This window comes from Pelophylax lessonae (assembly GCF_965119305.1).
Source record: "Pelophylax lessonae genome assembly, chromosome: 7".
NCBI lineage: Eukaryota > Metazoa > Chordata > Amphibia > Anura > Ranidae > Pelophylax > Pelophylax lessonae.
The window spans coordinates 98906218-98932189 of record NC_138774.1 but is presented as its reverse complement, the minus strand read 5'-3'; the positions used below and the strand labels follow the sequence as shown (position 1 = coordinate 98932189).

Genomic DNA, 25972 nt, shown 5'->3' with positions numbered 1-25972 from the left:
AAGGGCTGCCTAAGTCTAGTTCTAAATTCCAAATTGTCCCTCCCCACCCTCCCCCTTTCATCTGCGCAGAAGACTATTGATCCATAATAACCAAGCATCTTACTGAAATAAGAGGAGTATTGTGGGGGCAGGGCGCGGGGGGGGGGGGTTGGGAATGTCAGTCCCCTGTCTCTCTGCATTCCTCTTGCTGCAGCTTGCCGCAGGAAAGGACTCTGATCCTAGACAACTAGCAGTTAAATTAGATTGGTTTCCTTTAAAACGGTTGTTCAATTTGCTGCACGGAGAGGGGAAGGGGGGTAGGTCGGACTTTGTTACATTTAGCTAGGAGCTTCCCAAGTCCAGGTAAAAAGCATTATATGTACTTTATATGGTAATTAGGGAGTGTTGGATGCCTGTGTCATCTGCCACGTGCTGTGGCTCCATCCACTGACCCCTGCCGTAGGTTGTAACCACTGCAGCTGAGGGGGTATAGTCACAGCACTAGAGCGACCCTGATGGAACGAGACATAAGTATTTCTCACTATTACTCTACTCCTAGACATAACAAGGATTTAAAAGGGTAAGCTCACCTTTTGAAAAAAAAAAAAAAAAATGTAACATTAAATGCACATACAGTATATTTGCAAGGAAAAAAAATGCTATAATTTATTCATTTTATTTCTTTTTTTTTTTTTTTTTTTTGCAAATGACCATTGCAAGCATTATCAACTGTGATCCAGTTTGGATCAAAGTAACTATGTATATATCATAGCTGGCTGATGCCCTGGGAAACTGGAAAAATCACTGAAGTAGGCATTGTTACCCCCAACGATCTACACTTGCTTCCAGGTCCTGTGCTGTGCAGCCGACCTGATGCTTCATAATATAGGAGGTCAGCTGCTCAGCATGAACACTATTCACAGAATCCTTTGCATTTTCTTTATTTCTGGTTTCTACTTCAAAATTTATAAAAAGTGGTGTTCACTGACCCTGATAGTATATACCTTTTTACTGAATCTGTTGCACATCTTTGTATTCATAATGCATCAGGCTGGCTGCTAAGCATGGGACCTGGAAACAAGTGAAGATCAATGGAATAGCACTTTAGTTCCAGCAGCCGGGAATGGTATATACATAGTTACATTGGTCCAAGCTAGACAACTATGTAAAAAAATAAACCATGCCTGGAATTCTTTAAAAATGTTTGATTTTGGATCTACATACTTTTTAAAGAAAAAGGTGATGGAAAAATGGCATTTTTGACTTATCGTAAAATCCATTTCTCTGATGTTCATTGACAGACACAGCTCCTGATTCTTCTTAACCATTGGGTTATACTGCCCCTTACAGGTGCAGGACACTAGGCAGGAAAAGCTTGACTACGCCTATGGGCAGTCCCAGGGGGTATATACCCACTCTCAGCTATAAGCACTCGGTTTTGTTACAAGCAGTGTCAGAAGAAAGCCAACTCCACAGAGGGGTGGGTGCTGTGTCCATCACTGAACATAAGAGAAATGGATTTTACGGTAAGTCAAAAATTACATTTTCTCTTTCGTTCATTGACGGACACAGCTCCTGATTCTTCTTAACCATTGGGACGTCCCAAAGCAGTATTAAACATTAAGGGTGGGGAAAAAAGCGGGAAAAAAGCAGAAAAAAAATTCCCAAGGCTAACCATAGCCAACCAGGTAACACGAAGCTCACCTGAAGAAAAAAAAAAAAAAAAAAACACACAATACACCCTTATTTTATACACTGTATAAAAATGTTGTAAAAGTGTGCACCGATGACCAGGTGGCCACCTTGAAAACCTGCGTCACTGACACCTGATGACGGAATGCCCAGGAAGCACCAAGCACCTAGTAGAGTGCTCCTTGACAGGGAAAGGAGGAACCGGACCCCTGATGCAATAGACCTGAACCACTGTCTGTCTTATCTATCTGGAAATGGTCACAGAAGAAGCAGACAACCCTTTGTGAGGTCAAATAGAGAGTCTGACTTCCTAAAAAGACTCTGTAGCTGCCAGCTAATTGCTCAGGCCACATCCAAGGCCTGCAAGGCAATTTGCTTCGGAAGTTTAGCCTGGGACACAGGGATGGCAACACAATATCTTCATTCAAATGACAGTCAGAGACCACCTAAGGAAGGAATGACGGACAGGGGTGAAGCACCAATAAGGTGGACAGGATAAACGTTGCCAGTTCCGACACCATGCGTGCAGAGGTGATAGCCACCAAAATGCCACCTTCTGGGGCAGCGCAAGCAGAGAATCCTCCCGAATATTTTCATAGAGAGGCTTCTGTAGAGCTGAAAGCACCTCATTAAGATCCCAGGGAGGCAATGGAGCCTGCACTGAAGGAACCAAATGTCAGACACCCTGAAGAAAGGTACACACCAGGGAGTGTGAGGCAAAAGGTCGTTGGAAAAAGACCACCAAGGCCGATACCTGGCTCTTGATGGTACTCAAGACCAATTTCAGTTCAACCCCCCATTAAAGGAAGGTTAAAATCTGATCCACCAAGGAGAGAGTATGAACCCCCAAGAGACTCACACCATGCAATGTACATCTTCCACATATGATGGTAGATCTTCCTAGAAGATTTCCTAGCTTTCAACAGAGTAGGAATCACAGACTCAGACAAAACTTCCATCCTTCAGCAACTGGCATTCAACAGCCAAGCTGTCAATGCCAGCGACTGTAAAGCAGGATGGAAGATCGGTCCTTGGGACAGCAGATCCTCCCTGAGAGGAAGCCCCCAAGGAGCACAGATGACCAGCTGTATCCGGAGTACCAAGACCGGCGAGGTCAGTCTGGATGGAATCCCTTCTGCTTTGATCCTCCACAGTCATAGTAGAAATTTGAGAGGGCTGGAACGAATGGGTCAGCCCACCTTAGAATGCTAGTAGATACATATTCGCCAGCACACCAAGGCTCTTGCAAAAGCAGTCCAAAACTTTATTGAAGTTACGATCACATCAAAAAAATGGTGCAACATTTCGGAGCCGCAGAGGACCCCCTTGTCAGGCATGTGACGAAGGGGTCCTGTGCGGCTCCGAAACGTTGCACCATTTTTTTGATTGATCGTAACTTCAATAAAGTTTTGGACTGCTTTTGCAAGAGCCTTGGTGTGCTGGCGAATATGTATCTACTTGTATCTAATCCAGTTGCCAACTGGTGATCGCTTCAGCACCCAACACATAAGAGCCTACATACCAGGAAGGTGTGCGATAGGAATATGTACTATATATACACACACCTTAGAATGCTGGCTACTTACCGAGCCACCAGGACACTCTCTTGTGCCCCCTTGGTGATTGACAGACCACAGCCGTGGCATCATCCAAATTCGTACCAGACACCACTGAAGACGAATTGTCCAATGAGCCAGACAAAGGCTGATTTGCTTGGAGTTCTAGAACATTAAATAAGCAGTCTGGACTCTGCTAGAGTCCAGACCCCCTGAGTACATTTGTGCTGAGGACGCCTCCCCACTCGGAAAGGCTGGCATCCGTGGCGACAACCATCCAGTACAGGGGGAGAAAGTATTTTCCATGTGGAATTGCCAGAGAATTAGGCCACCTCTAGAGACGGTGGATCCTTGTCCCATTTCACCAGAATCTCTTTAGCAGATATCTTGTGTGCAAACAGACTGCCTCGGGGAGGACACCATCAGGCCAAGCACCCACATGCAAGCCCGGAGGGATAACCGTCTGCTGAACAACAGAAGCTCAATTGCCTCCTGCAATGTCTGGAGTTTTTCCAGAGGAAGAAACCCTCTGGCTAAGGCTGAGTCCAGAGTCAGACCCAGATAGTCCAGTTTTTATGGACAGAACCAAAAGCAGACTCCTGAAGGTTCAGAATCCATCTGCACTACTTCAGAGTTTGCAGAGCAATCTCCAGTTGTCCATCAGAGCAGTCAGGGAATACGCTTGCAGAAGAAGATCATCCAGGTACCCCAGTACCGCGATCCTCCGCTGACTCAAACGCCAGCACCGGGGCCAACACTTTTGTGAAGACCCGAGGAGCGGAGGCAAGACCAAAGGTCCACGCCACAAACCGATAATGCTCCTCGCCCACGGTAACGGGGGAAGCGTTGGTGACCGGCACATATTAGAATGTGCAGGTAGGCGTCCTTGATGTCGATAGAAGCAAGAAGAAATCCCCCTGACGTAGGGACGCCACTACCATGTGAATGGACTCCATGCGGAACTTCTGTTCTCACATTAGCAGTCCAGTGCCTTGAGGTCCAGCATTGGACGTAACTTGCTTTCCTTCCTGGGAACTGTAAAAAGGTTCAAGTAAAAACCCCTGAAATTGTTCCAAAATCGGAACCATCACCCCTTGAAGGAACAAGTCTTGCACTATCCCAAAGAGACCCATAAGTGATCTGAGGACAAGTGCAGGTTGGAAGGGAAGAACCTTTCCGGAGGATAAGACCAAACCCGATCTCGTAGCCTGACCGAATAATTTACTTAGTGGACCCACGTGACCTATACCAGGGAGGTCCATTGATCCGGAAGCCAGCAAAGACGTCCCCCCGCCCCCAGATACGGATGAGGATGCCCCTTCATGCAGAGGCAGCCTCGTCAGACCAGGTCCTCTTGGAGCCTTCGGTGGAGGCCCTGATCCCTTGCTTTGAGACCCTGAGAGACGAAAAAAACCTCTTCTGAGCCGAGTAGAAAGGCCCAAGTCTACGATGGGGCTCCTTGCCCCTTGTAGCCTGCAGAAAGAAGAGTACTTTTCCCCCCTGTGAGACCCTTAACAATGTCATCCAAGAAAGCTCCAAGCAGGCAATCACCTACAAGGTCGAAATCCGAAAAGGCATTCTTAGAAGTCTGATCGGCAGAGCGGTATTTCAGCCAGATAATACGCCGAAGGACCACTGCTGATACAGACAGCCTAGAAATCAAAGGAGCCGCATCCAAGAGGCATCAGAGATAAAACTGTAGTCCTTTGACCAACTGATCTGCCAGCTCTGCAAATACAGGGGGAAGCTGTTTCCCCTCCAGGTCCCGGCGTAAAAGTTTAGCCCACTCGGTCAGAGCTTGCGACACCAGGGCAATAGTAAATACCGACCTAAGTGCCGAATAAGCCACAGCGAACATATGGCGGGCCAGAGCCTCTGCCCTCCTATCAGCTGGATATTTAAAGGCCGGGGACTCCTCAACCGGAATAAAGGTAGCTTTATTTAACCTGGAAACCGACGAGTCCAGTACAGGTGGGACAGTCCACCTTTAAAAAACGCAGTTAATCCTCATAAGGACACCGCAAGCAAAAAGCGCTTAGGAACCACTGCGTTTTGGACAAGCCCACTGTTTTGTGAAAATGTTGTCAAAAGTAAGCGGAAAAGGGAACACCCTCGCCACTTTGGAGGGCCTGTGGGTGCCAAAAGGGACCAGCCCCTCCGACGCAGAATCAGCTGCAACCTGCATTTGTAAAGTTTCACGCACTGACACAAACAGTGCATCCACCAGCGCCTTTTCATGCAAGGCTAGAGGAATCATTCTCACTGAGCACTCAGGGTGCGTGGATGCAGACCCAGTAGAGTCGCTATATACTAAGCTCACCCGGAAAACATAATCAGGGGAGGCTGCCAACTTCGATCCTGCAAGGAGACACCGACCAAGGGCCCAGGAATGGACCACCTACTGGACCCAGCAAAAAAACAGAGGGGAGACACCCTCCATAGAGGGCATAATAGGACATTGCCCCCTTAAAAGGAGGGGCGGGCGGGCAGGGTACTCTGATGGTCCCGCAGCGCTAAAAGCGGCAGGTGCCCCAAACAATAATGGTGGCAAGGCTGTCATTAAAAATTAAGCGCCCCCACAGATGGATGTTAAGATTGTTGGTGAATGGCGCTACCACTTCATAAATCAGCTTAGTGCTGCATAATGATCGTGAATGATCATAAATTTAAAAAAAACACAAACTGTGCTGAGTGCTTAAATAATGGTTTCCTCCCCCTTTAAAAAGGCATAAAATCACATGAATGGTGTATTCGGAATAATAAGAGTCACTTAACCGTGTTGAGTCCTAGAAAAGTGTACAGTGCTGTGAAGGTGTCAGGTGCTGAGCAAAAAATCCTGATGCGGTATGAGCCAATGCTCTACAAATGCCGTGGTGTAATCCACATAAAATTCAGTGCTGTAATAACAATAAAGTGCCAGTGTGCTGGATAAATTTATGATCTATAGTGTGGTACCTTTAGGTGGGCCACACAGGCTCTTAGTGGCTATTTGGTACCCTGATAAAGTGATGAGTGCTATAAACAGGGTTCATACCCATTTTCACCAATGAAATTCCATGACTTTTCCATGACTTTTCCATGACTTCACGTAAATATTCATGACCTAATGTTTCATGAAATGTCTATGTATACGTGTTAAATAAGAAGAAAATCTATGTCACACCCAGCATATTTTTACTAATATAAATGACACTTACGTTCGCCGCATGCAAAGCTGGCCGCTATCTTGCTGTCTGGGAACATAGTCTGGAAAAGCTGACCTGTGTCTTCACAAGACTTGTATGAATAGTGTGAATTCACCACCTTTAGAGCCCACAGTACCTCTGCTGTTAGAGTTTCGTTTCTGGATACAGCGTGACTCAAAATGGTCCCTTGTTTTACAGAGGATAAGGTGGAAGCACCGCTGCCGCAGCTGGGAGCCGGTGTCACTTCAGGCGCACGGGTGAAAAAGCCAGCGATCGGATTGGAAGCTGTCGAGCACGCAGCTGCAGACTGGTGCTTTGAACCTTTAGCGTGGCTAGACAGCGCTGCCTCTCCCATGTTCGAAATGTCAAATGTTTTACGACACACACTGTACATTTAGCACGTCCCGGGTCCTGATCTTTCTCCAGCCACCTCTCATACTTTTCGTCATGAAGCCATACATTTTTAAAGCTGCATTTCCCTGGCATTGCTGTAACTGTGAACGGACTGGTATGGATGGCACAAAATGCAGCACTTAATCTTTTTAGGCCCAAGCAACAGTCATAAGGTGCAGGCGGACTGGTATGGATGGCACAGACAGTGAGATGCACAAAATGCAGCACAGTAATCTTTTAAGGCCCAAGCGACAGTCATAAGGTGCAGGCGGACTGGTATGGATGGCACAGACAGTGAGATGCACAAAATGCAGCACAGTAATCTTTTTAGGCCCAAGCGACAGTCATGAGGTGCAGGCGGACTGGTATGGATGGCACAGATCTGATGGTGCACAAATGCGGCACTTACTTTTGGGAGAAAGAACAGTGGTGCTCCTGCTTGCCCAAATAAAGCTGTTCAGGTGGCAGTAAATCATGAAGGTGCAGCTGGAAAAAATGCGGCGCTTACTATTCTTAGGCCGAACCTAACAGTCCCATGAGGCAGAAAAGAGTTCTCACAGAAACTAAGGCGACTCAGGATTGGATGCTTAATTATTTACATTTATTTTTAACATTCCCGTAGGACTGGTACAGTAGGTGCTCGCAGTTTGCCCTACGGTCGGTCACTGGCCAGCAGCAGCCGAGGAAATGATCGTGCACCAATGACAGGCAGCGGGGAGGGCCGGGCCGCGGTTTGCCTGTATGTGACTGGTCAGCAGCAGCAAACCAATCACAGGCAGCGGAAGCGTCACTGGAGAGCGGGCCGGCCGCATGAAAGTGATGACGCGGGGGTGCGGTAACTGAAGCGGTTACCACCTCTTCCGCGTCATCATCACGTTCATGCGGCCCGCCCTCCAGTGACGCTTCCGCCGCCTGTGATTGGTTTGCTGCTGCTGGCCAGTCACATACAGGCAAACCGCGGCCCGGCCCTCCCCGCTGCCAGCGATTGGTGCTTGGTGTATGATCTACTCCTCGGCTGCTGCGGACCCGGAAATGTGCACAAGCATAAAATAAAATAATTATACATTAATTTGCAATAAAAAAAGTTTTAAGCATCCGCTCCCCCCGCCGCTCCCCCCCCCCAGATTTCCATGACTTTTCCAAAACATTTGTAAAATCGTACTTTTCCATGACCTTTCCAGGCCTGGAAAGTGTCATCTCAGAATTCCATAACTTTTCCAGGTTTTTAATGACCGTACAAACCCTGTATAAGAGATGTGCTTAAATAACAAGTGCTGAGACTGCCTGTGTGTGAAGAACAAATACATTTATTAGACTCACAAACCCAGTGTAGGATAGGATTGTGAGCCTGTGGTGAGGTAGATAGTACAGTGTAAGCGCTCCTGGTAGTGCCACAAAGCGGTGTGCGTTCTGATAAGTGCAAGTGCTTATTACCTGTGGCCCCCCACTAGGTAAAGCACTTACCGCATGGCTTGCTTTTGGACAGGGATGCGCGGCTGGTATGGTCCCAACTGAGGGGTCTCGAACTGTTTTTCCACAGCTGGATACCCACCTGGGACCCCCCGTTCAGATTCTTCACAGGCGCTGTATGCTTTCAATGTAAGAATAAGCGTGCTCCCATTGCATAGTATGTACTGTATAACATGAAAAACAAGAAGTATCCACTCACATTGGGAAGTTCACTGTCAGCGTGCAGAGTCCAGTCGCCTTAGCGCCTCCGCGTTCCACCCCATCTCAGCACAAAGGTTGTTATTATTATTACAGCACTGAGTCTTATGTGGATTACACCACGGCATTTGTAGAGCATTGGCTCATACAGCATTAGGATTTATTGCTCAGCACCTGACACCTTTTTTCACTCAACACGATTAAGTGGCTCCTATTATTCCAAATACCCCATTCATGTGATGTTATGCATTTTAAAAGGGGGAGGAAACAATTATTTTAGCACTCAGCACAGTTAGTGTTTTTTTTTTTTTTATACACGGAAGGTGGTTTCAGGTTTTTATGATTTTTATGACCTTTCTGATCATTCACGATCATTATGCAGCACTAAGCTGGTTTACAAAGTGGTAGCGCCATTCACCAACAATCTAACATCCCTTATTTGCACTCTACCTCAGTGGTAGCTTAAATCACATAACCCCAATTTTTCATACTCCATAGTGCAGGTACATTATAAACCCTTTTTAGCCCCCCACAGAGCCCCCCCCTTTTCCAAGGGAGGCGCCAAGCTGACCACATGGCCTAGCAGGCCACAGCCTAAATTGTCGCCAAGACCCACAGTGACCACCGAAATTTTAGAGGGGCTGGCGAAAAAGAAGGGGAAACCAGGAGTCCCACTGTCCCAGGGATGAGCCCAGGTCCGCCTCAAAACCCTCCAGGAGTAGAGGGGGGGTAAGCTATTGACCATACCAGGAACAGGGTGGGCAACGCCCTGGAAAGACCACCACTCCATCGTAATGTGGGTGCTGTCGGACTTGAGAAATGCTGCGACTCAGACCGAGGCCAGGTCGTATGCATCCTCGCGAGGCGTTTAATTCGCAGGCCAGCCCTTGGCCAGTGGGGATATGTTGCGGCCTACCTAGCGCGGAGCTGCGGTCTGCACGCGCTTGCTGGCCAGACTGGGGGACCCTTTGGATCAAGATTATCAAGTCTGTCGCCCAGTCCCGCAAATCATTGTAGATTAACACAGGAACAAAATAACAAAAAGATAGGAAAAAATTATATTTTAAAAAAAAATAAATAAATAATAATAATAATAATAATAATAATAATAATAATAATAATAATAATAATAAAAAAAAAAAAAAAAAAAAAAAAAAAAATCGCCAGGACCAGAGATCCCAGCAAGGAACTAGGTCCTTACTCCTGACTAGGCAGAAAAAAGAAAAAAAAAATATGCCTATAGCGGAGAGTGGGTGTATACCGCCTGGGGACTGCCCATAGGCGTAGACAAGGTTTTTTTCTGCCTAGTGTCTTACTCCTGTAGGGGGCAGTATAACCCAATGTTTAAGAAGTATTAGGAGCTGTGTCCATCAATGTACAAAAGAGAAAAGGACTTTCAGGCCTTCCCAAACACACACCTGTATGGTTTGTTCCTCCCTCGGCCTCTCTTCTGATCCCTCTTTTGTCCTGAGCTTTGTAGGGTCTTGGGAAGAAACTCTGCAATGGTTGGGGGCTTCGGAGCACCTCTCTTTCCCGGGTCTGTAAAAAATAAAAAGAAACTGAATGTTAAACAAGTCACTGACAGCTAACAAGAATAACGGATACTCATAAAAGAAATAATGCTCAATGCAAGCCACACACGGGCCTCTTGCTTTACAACCTATACTTTTATATTTTCATAGCATATTGTATACAAGGTCCAAATAGAAAAGAAAAGAAGAAAAAAAAACAAAATAAAATGTAACCTTGATTAAAAGGGTTTGTAAAGGCAAATTTTTTTTTTTGTTTTAAAAATAACAAACATCCTTTACTTACCTGCACTGTGCAATGATTTTGCACAGAGTAGCCCCGATCCTCCGCTTCTAGGGTCCTCCGCAGCTGTTCTGGGCCCCTCCCTCCTGTGCTATGGGGTCACTCCTGCCTGCTCGCTACCCAGCCCCACTCTGTCCATAAGACACAGAGAGCATGGCTCAGCCCCGTCCCTGCTCCCTCATCACTGGCTGTGATTGACAGCAGCAGGAGCCAACGACTCCTGCTGATGCATCTTAGCCAATGAGGAGGGAAGAGACCCCGGAGAGCCGCTGATCTTGTGCACATCACTAGATCAAGATTGTGCTTAGGTGAGTATTAGAGGGGCTGGGGGGCGATGCTGCACACTGAAGGTTTTTTACCTTTATGCATAGAAGAAATGAAGGTTGAAAACTTTTTAGCCTTTACAACCACTTTAATAAGGGTTGTATCTAAAAGTTTTTGTAAAATTCATAAGATGCTGCTGTATCCATCACTTCAAAATATACAATGCAACAGTAATTAATATGAATAGTATATGATTTTCCATACATGCAAAGGCTATGCACATATCTACTGTCTAATAGACAAACGCATTTTTATTAAAATGCTACTTTGCACAGACTGCAGTAAACCTTTTTGTGTCCCTAAATACAGTATATTTTAGGTCACTTTGAGGTAAAATTGCACAATCCAGTTGTAATGTGCATTGCTATAATAATAGGACACTGTCCGGGACATACAAGTTAGCACAAGTCAATATTTTTGGTGCTTACAGAACATGAATAGAGGGGAGATCTCCCAATGGGCAGTGAAACCTCCTCAATGGGACACAAAAAAAGATAAAAAAAATTTTAAAAAATTTAATTAAAAAAACCCCCAAGAGCTGTTCAATCATTCACTACTCAATCCAACGTTTTTTTTAAAAAGTTGGCTTTAGATATACAGAAATTTCCCCCCACGTCCTTAAAGCCTCGTACACACGCAACGAATTTCCGCCGACCGGTCGTCTGTCTTTTGTCCAGAGTGGTGTCTGGTTGGACTGCACACGAATTTTCCCGCACGACAGAATTCTACTTCAGAAGTGATGTCATGTGTTGGATTGCTTTCTATGTGTTCTTTCATCTCTGAGCATGCCTAGTCTTGCTCATAAGATTTTTCCCCAACAAAATCTGTACTAATGAGACGAAAATCGAACGTGTTTTGATGGTTGACAAAAATTATATAGCCTGCACACCAGGATTTTTTCGGCCGAAAAGTCGGAGTCGGTTGTCGGAAGCATCATACTAACAAGCCGAAAATCGGCAGATCGGTCGTCGGACGAAAATTCCCGGCCGAATTTCGACGCGTGTGTACGGGGCCTTAGACACTTTCCTGTTGTGACAGATGGCAATAAAAACGTACAGGTTCTAGCCTTTTATTCCTCTTGTCCAGGGATCCTCAAACTATGGCTGTTGCGGAACTACACATCCCATGAGGCATTGTAAAACTCTGACATCCACAGACATGACTAGGAATGATGGGAATTGTAGTTCCTGAACAACTGGAGGGCCATAGTTTGAAGACCCTTGCTCTAGTCAAACAAAAGAAAGGTTAACAGAAAATCATACTTGCCTTTTCTGCCCATTGGTTCATCCTCTATTTGAGGGGCAGATCCTTCTTTAAACCTGTCAAGCAAAATAGGAAGTCAGAATTAGTGAAAGGTTACTTGAGAAGCAGACCACGTTCTGCAACTCCCGTGAAAATACTGTCGCTATTCCACTATCAATTACCTGTGAATTCTGAAAGGCAAAGCAATTGTTGAAAAGCCAGAACGTATTTAGTGGATGGTAAAGGGTTGATGTATGGGAACATATATGTTCTGCTGGTACCATTGTAGCATTTAACACTATTACATCTTTCTGGGAGTGTTGATTTTATGTACTGAAGTTAATCTTAAAAATTATTTTCAGCCATACAGCTTGACATAACCTACCTGTACTGGTATGTCCTACGTCTTGCAGGCTACTGGATCCTGTAGAAACCTTCCCTGTCTACCTTCTATCTCTGAACTTCCATCACGCATTCAGTTCATAGCTTTAGATCTCCGGGCTAAATTCTCCTCCACTCTCATTTATAGAAAAAAGTGCTTTTATTGCTTCCACTGCCTGTAAAACTATCAGTGAATGGGGGAGAATCTGGTCCATTCAAAGACTGTCCTGTCCTAATTTTTGGATGTCGTGAGATAATATACTATCAATCTAGGGACACAGATTTAAGATTTATTTAAAAACCAAAATTCAAAAACAACAATATTACTGCGTCATACATAGTGTCTGTTTTCTCTGCATCCCACTCTCTCCTCCACTGGCCGGTAGGCTTTCGATGTCGTGCCAGTCTCTCTTGATCGATCTGTTCCCGCTCTTGCTTCCAGCGCACATATTCTGCTCTCTCTCTGCCTGTCATTGACATGGTCATATCCATTTGATTCCTTCCTCCGGGTCTTCTCACCTTTTGAATAAAAAGTAATTGTTTGTCACAGGGTCCTATAACAAAAGCCTAACTTTTGTACTTTAAGCTGAACAGTACTACCTGCAGAAAGAACTCCTATTTATATCCACACAGAATAGCAAGCCCAGTGACCCATTTTCTGCTGTATTTAAAGAATATGTAAACCCAACATTTCATATTTTAAATGTGTTTCTGCTGTACCATGTACTTCTATGAATAAGTATCCTGTTCGCTTTTTTATTGCTTTCTTTGTGTGAAATCCCTTGTGATCCTGGTAGTCCCTCTGCTTTAATTTTAAAAAATGACCACGCTAGGCAGAAGGGCACAAGCATGGTCAGTTGTCAAGCGGTGCACAAAAACACAACTAAAGTGTGTGATTTTTACCAACCCTCAACCTTGCATGTGAGCAAGCCCTTGATTCACATCTGTGCCGCTGTGTGCTGTGTATAGGGCAGCAAATTCATTTCAGTGGGCCGCCCCACAGAAACATATAAGGCAATTTTTTTCCCCTCTTTTTTTTTTTTTCTTTAATTGTGCTGCACCACAAATGCACCATGTTTGCCAATGCGTAAATGTACCATTAGGAGTGAATGAAACCCCCTGCACGTTTGCATGTCAGAAACACGCACAATTTTGCAACTATTCTGTGACACAAAGTATTGTGAACCAAGCCTTAGACTGGGATGCCTCCAGACTGAAAATACTTTCAAGGGCGCCCTGACTGGAAAAAGATTGAGAAAGACTGGCATAGAGGAACCCATCTATCCGATTTCCTCCTGCAGCTGCTGAATGCCTGTTGGAGGGAGAGGAGGAGAAGCGGGGGGCAACCAAGAGATTGGCTCCTTTATATGCAGCTGCCCCCAAAGCGCCTCCTATGCAGCTCCTTTCTGCTGCCCCCCCCCCCCCCATGTGCTCTCCAGCCCCCCTGTGGTTTTTCCTGCCCCCTCCCACCCCCCCCCCCTCAGCTCTGCAAGGTTCCCCCTCCCCTCTCCCACCGCCTGCTATTCGGTCAGAATAAAGCCTTTTCTGAATGGAGAGTCAGTGATCCGTACTGATCACTGAAACATAGTAACCTTACAATGCTTCAGTATGTGAATGAATATCCATTTATTCTGTTCAGGTGAGGCTTCAGAGAAGGAAATAGAAAGCTGTGTCCTCCATCTCCTTTCTCTGTCTCAAAGGTGGAACATCAGAGGTCTCTTTAGACTCCTGATATTTCTCCCCAAATCCTCCCATGGGGCTCCTAAAAAAAAAAAAAAAAAAAAAGGATATAATTTATATTATATTATATATATATATATATATATATATATATATATATATATATATATATAAATAAATGGTAGAAAAATGAAATTATAAAAAACTACTGACACCAGTGGCAGAACTACCACACAAACATCACACTTGCGACTGGCCCTGGCATTCTGCTGCCACTGGGCTGGGAGGGAAGGGCCCTGTCTGGGGGGCCCCCTTCATGGTTTCTTGCACTGAAAGTTCTAGTTACGTCATTGGGGTTTGGGTCAGGCGAATTTGCTGGCTAATCAAGCACAGTGATACCATGATCATTAAACCAGGTATTGGTACTTTTGGCAGTGTGGGCAGGTGCCAAGTCCTGCTGGAAAATTAAATCAGCATCTCCATAAAGCTGGTCAGCAGAGGGAAGCATGAAGTGCTCTAGAATTTCCTGGTAGAGGGCTGCGCTGAGTTTGGACTTAACAAAACACAGTGGACCAACACCAGCAGATGACATGGCTCTCCAAATCATCACTGACTGTGGAAAATTCACACTGGACCTCATGCAACTTGGATTCTGTGCCTCTTCACTCTTCCTCCAGACTCTGGGACCTTGATTTCCAAATTAAATGCAAAATTTACTTTCATTCGAAAAGAGGACTTTGGACCACTGAGTAACAGTCCAGTCCTTTTTCTCCTTAGCCCTGGTAAGATGCCTCTGAAGTGGTCTCTGGTTCAGGAGTGACTTGACACAAGGAATGCGACATTGTAGCCCATGTCCTGGATACGTTTGTGTGCGTGGTGGCTCTCGAAGCACTGACTCCAGCCGTAGGCCACACCTTGTAAATCTCCTCCAAATTCTTGAACGGCCTTAGCATCACAATCCTCTCAAGGCTGCAGTTATCCCTGTTGCTTGTGCACCTTTTTCTACCACACCTTTTCCTTCCACTCAACTTTCCATTAGTTGGCTTGGATACAGCATTCTGAACAGCCAGCTTCTTTAGCAATGACCTTTTGTGACTTACACTCCTTGTGGAGGGTGTCAATGACTGTCTTCAGTTCAGTGTAACCTACTGAACCACACAGAGAACATTTAAATGCTCAGGAACCCTTTAGGCTCCATTCACACCTGGTCGTTTTCAGCTCCAAAAACTCTCAAAAGAAACGTTTCCACAACGCCCAACAAGTAAAACCCCATTCATTTAAATGGCCCCTGTTCACATCTGAGCGTTTTAACGCCTGAAGCAAAACGCCCAACGCTCAAAAAAGTACATGAGCTTCTTTTTGGGCAGATTACAGGCGTTTCCATTGGTCTCTAGTCAATCTAAAAATGCCTGCACAAAAAACGCCTGTAAAACGCCCATAAAAACGCCTGAAAAAAAACGTCTGAAAAAACGCCTGAAACAAAAACGCCCAGGTGTGAATGGAGCCTTACAGGTGTTTTGAGTTAAGTAGCTGATTACAGTATGACACTATGGGTCCACAATATTGAACTTTTCAGAATATTCAAATTTCCTGAGATACTCAATTTTGGGTTTTCACTAGCTGTAAGCCATAATCAAAATAATAAAAAAAGAAATTCTTGAAATATATCACTGTGTGCAATGAATATATACGAGTTTCACTTTTTGAATTGAATTACTGACAAATTAAAGTCTGCTGTCAGATAGCGTCACAGAGCCGGTCCAGCCTCTGAAAATAGCCTGAACCAGATATAGTCAGGATGCGCCAAGAAGCCTGGACCGGCAGCTGAATCAGGCTCTCAGCAAGTCACTGAGGGCCTGAGCCAGCCACTCCCACTCTCTCCACAGCCCAGCTCCCCAGTGAGCGCTAGAGGGGCAGAGCAGAGAGATGGTGATCGTCAGTCACCAGCTCTCTGCAGGCTGAAGACCAAGAGCTGAGCAATCAGCAGTCTTTGATCGTTCACTGGTTTTAGAGGTGGTGGGGGACAACTGCAGCTGGACTCGTTGCTGCTGCCATCTAGGAGAGTAATATTTTTGTTTTTCAGATTTGCCATACTGCTCTTAAAATGGTACAGTATGGTTTACCACCAGGCACATGCAATGCGGGGAAGACTTTTCACAGCTCGATACTATACCTCTTAAGAGTTTGATCAGCAGTGGACCATCATTTGCTCAGTAATGCAGCAGGAGATGGGTTCTGCATATTCCCCAAACTACACATAAAATTAATTTATAGTTCTGTCTGGTGGGAGATAATTGGTGGGTGGGACTCTGGTGGTGAAAAAAAACGTAGTTCCTTGGGGAAATTTCTGTTCACTTCATGTCCCAGAGACACACCAGAAAGTAGGAGGAAAACTCACAAAAAAAAACCCTTTCAGACAGTTGTCACAGGAAAGGATGTACCCATAGAAGTCTTGACACTTCTTGTACCAGTAACAACTGTAAAATTTTGGATATTCCTTCACTTTTTGTACTTCAAAACAATGGTCATCATGGACAATGGTCATTCATAACTGAAAACAAAAAGTTAATCTCTGGGTAACTAATACTTTTAGACAAGCAACTAGCGTTTTCATGGCAGGTCAGGAATTGCAGCCTTCATTTTTTTTTTTTCAAAACAGGTTTTCTTTAGCACACACTGTTTAAAACCCTGGCTCAAGGATGGAATAAAAAAACAAAAAAAAAACAAAAAAAAAAAAAAAAAAAAAAACACACCATGCGTATTTAAGCAATTGATTTACGCTTAACATACTTTCCTCTAAAAAGCTTAGCTTTAACTACACGCACATGCAATGTGTGGAAGACTTTCCACAGCTCCATACTAGATCTCTTTTAGGAGTTTGTTCAGCAGTGGACTATCATTTGCCCAGTAATGCAGCAGGAGCTGGGTTCTGCATATCCCCCAACGCTACACATAAAATTAAATTTCAAGCATATATTTTAGGAAGACTCTTAATACCTAAGCAACAGAAAACTGCTACCAGCGACTAATAACCTCAGCTACTTACATGACTTTCCTTCTCCCGGTCCATACCAGTTTTAACTTTCTCGAAATCAGGGCCTCCCCAGTTTCTGATATGCCTGCGGCTGCCCTCCTTTCTGTCAACTTCTGCAACAGGGCCTGTCCTCCTAGGGTCATCGAGAAAGTTGCGAATTGGGTTTTTTTCTCTTACTCCATCCTAAGTGAAAATATAAAAATAAGTAACCAAAAAGGTGTAAGCCCGCTGGGAATTTAAAAAGAAACCGTGACACTATCTGCATGGAGCTTGCATGTTCTCTCTGTGCTTGTGTTGGTTTCCTTCAGGTACACGATTTCTTCCTACACTCCAAAAGACATGCTAGTCGGTTAATTGAAACCTGTCTAAATTTACCCTAGTATGTGTATGTGAGACGAGGACCTTAAATTGTAAATTTACCCTAGTATGTGTATGTGAGACGAGGACCTTAAATTGTAAATTTACCCTAGTATGTGTATGTGAGACAAGGACCTTAAATTGTAAATTTACCCTAGTATGTGTATGTGAGACGAGGACCTTAAATTGTAAATTTACCCTAGTATGTGTATGTGAGACAAGGACCTTAAATTGTAAATTTACCCTAGTATGTGTATGTGAGACAAGGACCTTAAATTGTAAATTTACCCTAGTATGTGTATGTGAGACAAGGACCTTAAATTGTAAATTTACCCTAGTATGTGTATGTGAGACAAGGACCTTAAATTGTAAATTTACCCTAGTATGTGTATGCGAGACAAGGACCTTAAATTGTAAATTTACCCTAGTATGTGTATGCGAGACAAGGACCTTAAATTGTAAATTTACCCTAGTATGTGTATGTGAGACAAGGACCTTAAATTGTAAGTTTCTTGAGGGCAGGGATAGATATGAATGTGAAGTTTGTAAAACACTGCATAAATTGTCAGCACTATATTAATGCCTGTGAGATAGAGATATATATATATATATATATATATATATATATATATATATATATATATATATATATATATATATCTCTATCAGGGTTCGACAAACCCCTGTCGCCAGGTCGCCATGGCGACCAGAAACCGCGTCCTGGCTCCTGATTTGCGGCCAGCCCACTCTCTGCAACTCCTGACTGACTGCCCGGACACGCAGCTCAGAGTGTCAGGCAGCCGATGCTTCGCTCTCCCCCCTCCCTGGTCTCCGTGTTTTCCCTGGAGCCGTGCAGTAATCTGAAGTCCGGCTGTGTGTAACATGAGAGGGGAGGGGGCGGGCCTCCTCTCCTCTGCCAGAGCACAGTCCGGAATGGCTGCTCTCTGAGCTCTCTTCTGCCCGTAGCGTCCTTATCAGGCTGGTCTTCCTCCCCCCAGGGACCACAGCGGGAGTTCAGACCTTGGAGAAGAGTGAGGAGGAGGAGGGGGACCCGGCAGCCTGTGTGCCCTTTACCTGACCTAGCAGGCAGACTGTCACAGTAACTACTATGAGGGAGGGGGGGAGAGTTCTGGTGGAGGATAGAGCACGGGGGCTGCCTGTGTGTGTGTTCATGTTTCCATGCTGTGACACACTGAGCCGCTGTTCTAATAGTGCAAAGTTGTTTAAGGTGGGCTGTGAGGTGGAGGAGGGGAGATGAGGCTGGCATGCTTTAAAATGATCTTTTTATGTCCTCTGATAAAGCCCTGTGTATTATCAACAATCACCACAGGGGGACACACAGGCAGGAAGTAGCTGCAAAGAGGCAACAGAAGATCAGCAGCGCTGGAATACTTCTTTCATCCTTTTCTGTGTTTGTTTTATTTAAAATGTCACAAAGGCTTTATTTAGATGTGCAGTTGGGTGCTGTAAAGACATGTTTTTGCCACCCACCAACAGCCACCCTTAAAGCGGAGTTCCACCCTGGATTTTTTTTTTTTTTTTTTTTTTTAATACCCCCGGGACAGTCAGGGCTAGTGCATTCCACAATGGCTAGCCTCTGATCTGTCCCGGGTTGCACTTACCTGTTAGGACAAATACTTACCTTGCAAACGTCTTGTCCAGCGCTGCCATCTCAGATGTGGGCAGCTTGAAGCCAGCGAGATCCTCTTCTGCGTCCTCTTCCGCCTTCTTTGGTCCCACGATGCTCTGCGCCGGCCCCGACGTCACTTCCGGGTCGCGCGCGTCATCCCTCTACAGCTTCTGGGCATGCCCAGAAGCTGTTTAGAAGGGGATGACGCGCGCGACCCGGAACTGACGTCGGGGCCGGTGCAGGCGCAATGATTCCTGGGAGCGATGACGTCCAGCTCCCAGGAATCATTGCAGAGCCAGGAAGTGACGACGGGCCGCGGCCGAGGAAGGAGGAAGAAGGAAGTAAGGTAAGTATTTTTTCTTCGCTACGAGGTAAGTAAAAAAAAAAAAAAAATATGCGATTATCCATTTCTTTTTCAGGTGACCCGGAGCGAGAAGATGGAGGTAAGTATAAAAATAGGGTGGAACTCCACTTTAAGCTACAATAGGCAGCAGATGAGGGTATTTTACATGCCGCAGTCATGATGCATTAGCATAAAAAGGAGTTTCCCCTATAACAGGTTTTTAATGTCATTCTTTCTGGCCAGCCCATAACCTTGACGTAATGCGTTACATTGGAGTTATTGACTGACCACTCTGCTGTAAGTGAGTTAGGGGGCGCAAATTACTTGCCCTGACAACTCACGCTACCAAAAAAAAAACTGGCTCCTAACTTTTTTAGCTGGCTCCTAGATTCATAGCAAATTTGTCGAGCCCTGATATATATATTCACACACAGTTTTTTTTATACATAAATACATACATACACCACACTCTTAAAACCAGTAAGATTATTCTGCCAAATATTTTTTGGCTATAGAGTTAAAAAAACAAAAAACGTACACATAATGCATGGAATGTATGGTAACCTTGTAATTTTCCTTTTTTTTGGTAGGTACTCTATAGTGCAAGTGCAGTACTCTATAAAAGCAATAATTTGGTTTTCTATTGAAATGTATAAAGGCATGCAGTAGCTCAATTCAAAATAGTTACCTTAAAGAATGTCAGGTATGACTGAGCTTAGGCATAATTACTACAGTATATACAGGCTTATTTGCGGTTATACAGTGGATATAAAAAGTCTACACACCCCTATAAAAATAAAATAATAATACCACCAAGATCAATCACTGCAGATTTTTTTCCCTCCTTTAACGTGACCTATAATCTGTGCAATTTAAATAAAAAATGAAATCTTTAAAAAGGGGAAACATACTTTCGTGAAGCATCTTTTGATTTTATGGCAGCATTTAGTCTTTTAGAGCAAGATTCTATAAGCATGGTATATCTTTCCCACTCTTCCTTGCAAAAGTGCTCAAAATCTGTTAGCCTGCAATGGTATCTCCTGTGCACAGCCCTCTTCAGGTCACCCCACAGATTTTCATATGAATTCAGGTCAGGGGCATTCCAAAACAGCCATACATTTTGTTCATTTGGTGGTATGTTTTGGGTCATTGTTGTGCTTAGCAGAGGACCGAAGATTTTGTGCCAGAACTGACTGATATTTGAAACTTTCCTTTACCAGAAGCCCAAGTTTCAGTTGAAGAAAAACAGCCCCAAAGCATATTGCTGTCACCAACATGAATTTTGAATAGAGGCAAAGAAACGCAGCTAAACGTTCATTAACGCCAATGCAAAAAGCTACTAAAAATGCGTTTTTACAGCCGCTTTTTCTTGGCATTGGTAGTGGCTTTGCAGCTCGTTTTTTTCTAACGCCCCGTGTGCATTAAGCCCAAAGGGGGAGATGTATTCTTTGAGTAAAAATAAATCTTTATATGTATGTCACCACAGGTATAACAGTTTAAGACAGAATATATAATTTCCTAAATAAAGTTGATTATTACTGGTTCTTTTTAAACTACCGATATCGGTTTTTCGTTGCCGATACTGATATTTTGGCCAATGCATATCAGTATCGGCTGATATGCGCCGATATTTTCACACATTTAAAAAAAAAAAATTTTTTTTTTTTTTCCTTCTCTTGTGGAGGGATCTGGGGGTCTAAAAGACCCCAAACCCCTCCTCTGCACTTAAAAACATTCAAAATGCAAAGTTTGGCTGTTTTGAATGCGGTCATTTTTTTTGAATCTGGCGCCAGTACCCTGTCATGACATCACTTCGGGGTTTTTGCACGGATACCCGATCAGAGCCGAATGTGGCTTTGATCGGGTCTTTGGCAGCCGTGCATCCTGGTTGCCCGGGTCTGAGCCATGGAAGGCTCGTAAGGGGGGGGGGGGGGTCCCCTCCCACTCCTTGTAATGACAGTCCAGCGGCTTCTCAGCCGCATCGGTTGTCATTACAAGACAGCCGACTGTCGGCTATGGATGCCGGTACCGGGGGTGATGCCTCTAGCTGCAGGCATCACTCTGGTACAAGCACTTTCCCGAAATATCGGCAATAATAGGTAACCTCCGGGGCTGATTCCGATATATTGGGGAAATTGCATATGGGCCCTCAATATATCGGCTTTGCCGATAATCGGTCGATCCCTACTAAAAATGTATATATTTTTTTTTCCATTTTGGAGTAGAGATATTAGAACACCCTGTCAGGTTAGATTTTGTGGTCCCTGTCCTCATTGAGGGGAATTTGCCCTCTTTGTCCCATTGCTGTTGTCACTGAAAGAAAATCCTAACTTTGGGCTGTCAACAGCACAGGAATAAAGGGTAAATCTTTCAACACTAGTTCTGGTGACAATGAATTTCCTCTCACTAAGTTGTAAATATCACTGAGAAACACTTGCCATATAAGGAGAGTTTGCTGCAAAACTCCACCAGAATCTTTGTCCTGAGCAATTAGGGTTCTAGGTCATAAACTTGTGACAGCTCTTAACCCCTGTTCACACCAAATCTAACTTTGAAATTGCACAATTTCAAAGCCACAGGTCAGTGCGACTTTGCTTACATCTGTATGACTTCATGCACCGATGTCTATGCAAGTGACAGCTGAAATCGCAAAAAAATATAGTGCAGGAACCTATTTTTCAGATCGGTGCGGCACTGCAAAGTTGGCATCACACTGATCTGAACAGTTCCATTTCCGACAATAGGGTGCGACATGTCATGCGATTTTAACCTGTCAAATCGCATGAAAAGTCCCGCCGGTGTGAAAGGGGGCTTAAAGACTTAGTCCATCCTTGTGACCTTGTTTCATATCTGTGAATGGAACGCATACAAGTTTCAACTGCCATCACTGCAGAGGGACTTTGGATCTCAATGATGACACTGCACTTCTAGTCCATTGTTTACTTCCTCCAGCATCATGATGGTAGCTCCATAGCAACCTGGGGCTAGAGGATGAGCTGGTGCAATGCTTTGCAGGCCTAAATGCTAAAAATAATAAATGCACCTTTTTTTTCCATTTTATTAATGTGGGTGCGTTTAATTTTTCTTAAAGGTGGACTATGCCTTAAAGTTTGCTAAAGTGTTTTCTCAACTAACATTATAACATGAAATGTGCAGAGCTGACAGATCATACAGAGAGACATACTTTAGGCGATGCAATAGATCAGAGGGTAGTGCAAGTGTAAAAAACAAAAACCAGTTTTGCCTTTAGTGATATTTTATGGTAAATACTCACCCTTTGGCTCCTTTCATACTCGGCAATTTTTTCCATCTCCTCGTTCATCTTTTCTATATTCAGCTTTCTTTTCTCCTCCCATTCCTGGTTAAAAACAAAAGAAAAAACATTGATGAAGATAATCTATTTAGTCATAACTTTAAAACTAAACAATAGATGACAAATTAATTGGTATACCTTGACCTTTCTGTCAGGTCCCTCTAAGTTTCCACCAGGACCACCTCCTCTTCCTGGTATGCCTCCATCTCTTCCTCTGCCTGCACCTCTTCCGCCTCTAGGAGTCCCTGCCCACTGGTCTACTGGAGGGCCTTCTTTAGCTACCCTTGGACTTATCTTTGGACCTTCTGCACCTTGGCTCCTCCTACCTCTTGTTGGCCTTTCAGGTGTGTGGGTATTTTCATCATCTATTTTAAAAGGGTCTCCTGGTCTGTCAAAATGAGGGCTCCTTCCTCCTGTGTGAGCTCCTGTTCGGCTACTTGTCCTTTGGGTGGGGCTTTTCGGAGATGTTTCGGTACGAGTAGGGGTGTGTGAGCCTCGAGGGGATTTACTATCACTTACTATTCTTTTCTCCTGTAATATGGAAAAAAAAAAAAAAAAAAAAAAAAACACATGCTAAAAAACAATACTGAAGGTGCATTGCTATATTTCTAAATACCAAACCATCATGTCCTGATAACTTTGGCAGGGTGCTTACCACCACAACGTTTCTTTAAGGCCTATTTCACACGGAGCAGATCTGTTAGAGCGAGATCCGCCTTCTCAGCGGGGGGATCTTTCTGCTGATCCCCGCTTAGCAGGCGCATAAAAGGTCCATGTCTACTTCGCTATGTAGAGCAGACACAGCTTGCTCTCCTCTATCAGACCACATGTCCCATTTCCATCCTATTATTATCCAAACCGACCCGCTGAATAGGTGGCGAACGTATCGCTATACGTCTCTTTTCAGCGGATTTTGTCGGATCGGATGCCTGGCAGGTGTCAGCGGGCACATGTTCACTGACATCCGCCGCCCCATAGAGGACAATGGGTCACCCTATCAGGTCCGCCTGAAAAATGGACAGACAGACCCCATTGGTCTGCTGGTGTGAAAGGGGGCCTTATACATTTACACCCTTTGGCTTTTGCACATTGGTTTATTGTAAATGCCGTTTCTCTTGACAGGAGAAAAATCAGCATTACAAATTCACCTGAGCTGCTTTTTTTTCAAACCAGTTTAGCAGCATTTGGAGTTTGGGAATTAATAACTTAATTAGCCAGAAATTTAAATTATTCTGGCCATTGAAATAAATGCTGAATTGCTAAGTGCAATAGAGCAGCAGTGTGCATGAGGCTTTAATCTAAGAGAAAACACCAAGAATGATATAAAGTTACATTAGAAAATTGTAATACTTAAAAATGGAAAAAGTACATCTCTCTCCTCCCTTCAGAAGGTCTTCCCAATAACCTTTGAATTCCTGAAAAGTAAGAAAGATAAACTACAAATTCCTGAGAGATATATGAAAGGAAAATGATGACCACTTTGGTCCCTACTCAAACACAGGGGGGAGTAATTTACACCCACCAATTAGCAACACGGTATGAACACACATTAATCCTCCAGGGCTGCCTTTGTACAATTACTACAATCTTTAAAGGTGACTTAAAAAAACAAACCATGCTCATTGTGCGATAACAGAGGTGAGCATGTTTTCATTTGAGTTTAATGTCACCCATGTACCAAGTTGATACTCTCAGAGGCACCCTCTCTTTTAGGTGTTCTAATTGACAGGGAAATAAGAACTATGATTTGGCATGATGGGCACAAAGTTTATATTCTTAGAGAACCATCTCTTTTGTGTGAACTTTGATAAGAAAAATTAGAAATTTTGATTGGCACGATGTGTGCATGATGGGGATGTGGACCAAGGACTGTTTTTATTTACTAGTCGTGTGCAATAGACCTCAAGACAAGGGCAAATTGTCTGCTCTTTTACAGTCCGCTATTGTAATGTCTGATTGGAAATAAGTAAAACGTGAATATTTTTTATAGTCAACTCTTTATCAAACTTATCCTTAAAATAGAAGTTCACCTTTAAAAAAAATATCAATTGCACATCTCTTTTTGCAGGTAATAAAATGTGCATTTATTTTTTTTTTTTAACTAGGAGTCTGGAAAGCATTGCACCTGCAATCGACAGATCGTGGGTCTAATGCAGGACAGACTTCTCAGTGTATCTGTCTGCTCATACCTCGTATTGGTTAACAGATACACACTGACAGGAAAATACAATAAACTACCAGAGCGCTCAATAGCGCCTTGGTAGCATATTGAAACCTGTAGTTTCCCCAATCACAGAGGACTGTGAATGAATGACAGGGCCGAGCGGGCAAAGCGCCCTGAGAAGATGCCCCGCTCTATCAGGGGGTGTGGTTGAGGCTGCAGCTGCACCCCAAAATACAGGTGGAACATAGAACATGTTCCAAAAGGTGAATTTATACCAGGGCTTGAAACATTTGCTTTGAATCTAGGATCCAGCTAAAAATGTTAGGAGGCAGTTTTTTCTTAACTAACAAAATCTTACGGGTTACATGTTCCCCAAGGTGAACTTATCCTTTAAAAAAGAGCTGTTTTTGCATTTTTTTTGCACACATTTAAAAAAATTATTTTAGGCCTGAAGAACCCCCAAACATTACCACCCCTTTTAAGTCAGCTCGGCTTTCCAAGTGACACCAAGTAAATGCCGGAGCGATCCTACGTTCAACGCTGGTTAATGTGGCGAACAACAGTTTCCTACTGTCCTCTATCAACACAGCTCAACTGCCTTGATGGCAAATTTCTTCTAGAACCGCCCGGGAGAGTCCGAAGACTGGCCATATAGAATTCATACATGCTTGTTTGATCCTCAAAGATGCGTGTTGCCCTTTGTCTTGCTTTTAATAAATTGGATCATTACTAATGCTGCACTTAATCAGATGCCCCTGTGTGCTTGGGTGTAATTTTAATTTTTTACAATTAAAAAAATTTTTCCATCACATAGGGTACAAAAAGTCCCCTATGTGATGATTTTTTTTTTTTTGCGAGTTTTTCTTTAATGAGACATTCAGGGTCTAAAAGAATGTCTCCCCTGTGCTCCACTGAATGTAATGCAATGCACATCGCATTACATTCTTTCCCACCCTTGACAGGGACCCGGAAGTAACATCACTTCTTGGTTAAGAACTAGAAGTGGAGGAGAGCGGACGTGGGTCTCTCCTCCCTCCCCCTCTACTCAGTGGCATCTGCTATGCTGGTCCCAGGCCTGCAGATGGGCAAATTAAGCCTGGGATACATAGCGGGGTGGGATGCAGGAGGAGCATTCAGGCCGCAGCCCAGGCCTGACCTGGCACCTGGGGTTTGTTGAGCCCTGACTTATCCTTTAACCTGATCTTTATGGAGTTCCCCC

General features: G+C 44.2%; 2 protein-coding genes across 3 annotated transcripts in view; one reads left to right on the top strand and one right to left on the bottom strand.

Annotated features, from left to right (window-relative positions):
* The window catches only part of BBC3 (BCL2 binding component 3), a 281039-nt gene that overhangs the window by 12956 nt on the left and 242111 nt on the right, over positions 1 to 25972 (top strand). The window lies entirely within an intron of this gene.
* Positions 1 to 25972, bottom strand: part of CCDC9 (coiled-coil domain containing 9) — a 134489-nt gene that overhangs the window by 95241 nt on the left and 13276 nt on the right. Inside the window, exons 5-10 of the mRNA XM_082264375.1 lie at positions 22728 to 23120; positions 22551 to 22634; positions 16959 to 17129; positions 12570 to 12751; positions 11876 to 11928; positions 9892 to 10012 (exon numbers count right to left, since the gene is read on the bottom strand). Of these exons, the coding sequence (XP_082120501.1) occupies positions 9892 to 10012; positions 11876 to 11928; positions 12570 to 12751; positions 16959 to 17129; positions 22551 to 22634; positions 22728 to 23120 (1004 nt within the window). The remainder of the gene's footprint in view (positions 1 to 9891; positions 10013 to 11875; positions 11929 to 12569; positions 12752 to 16958; positions 17130 to 22550; positions 22635 to 22727; positions 23121 to 25972) is intronic.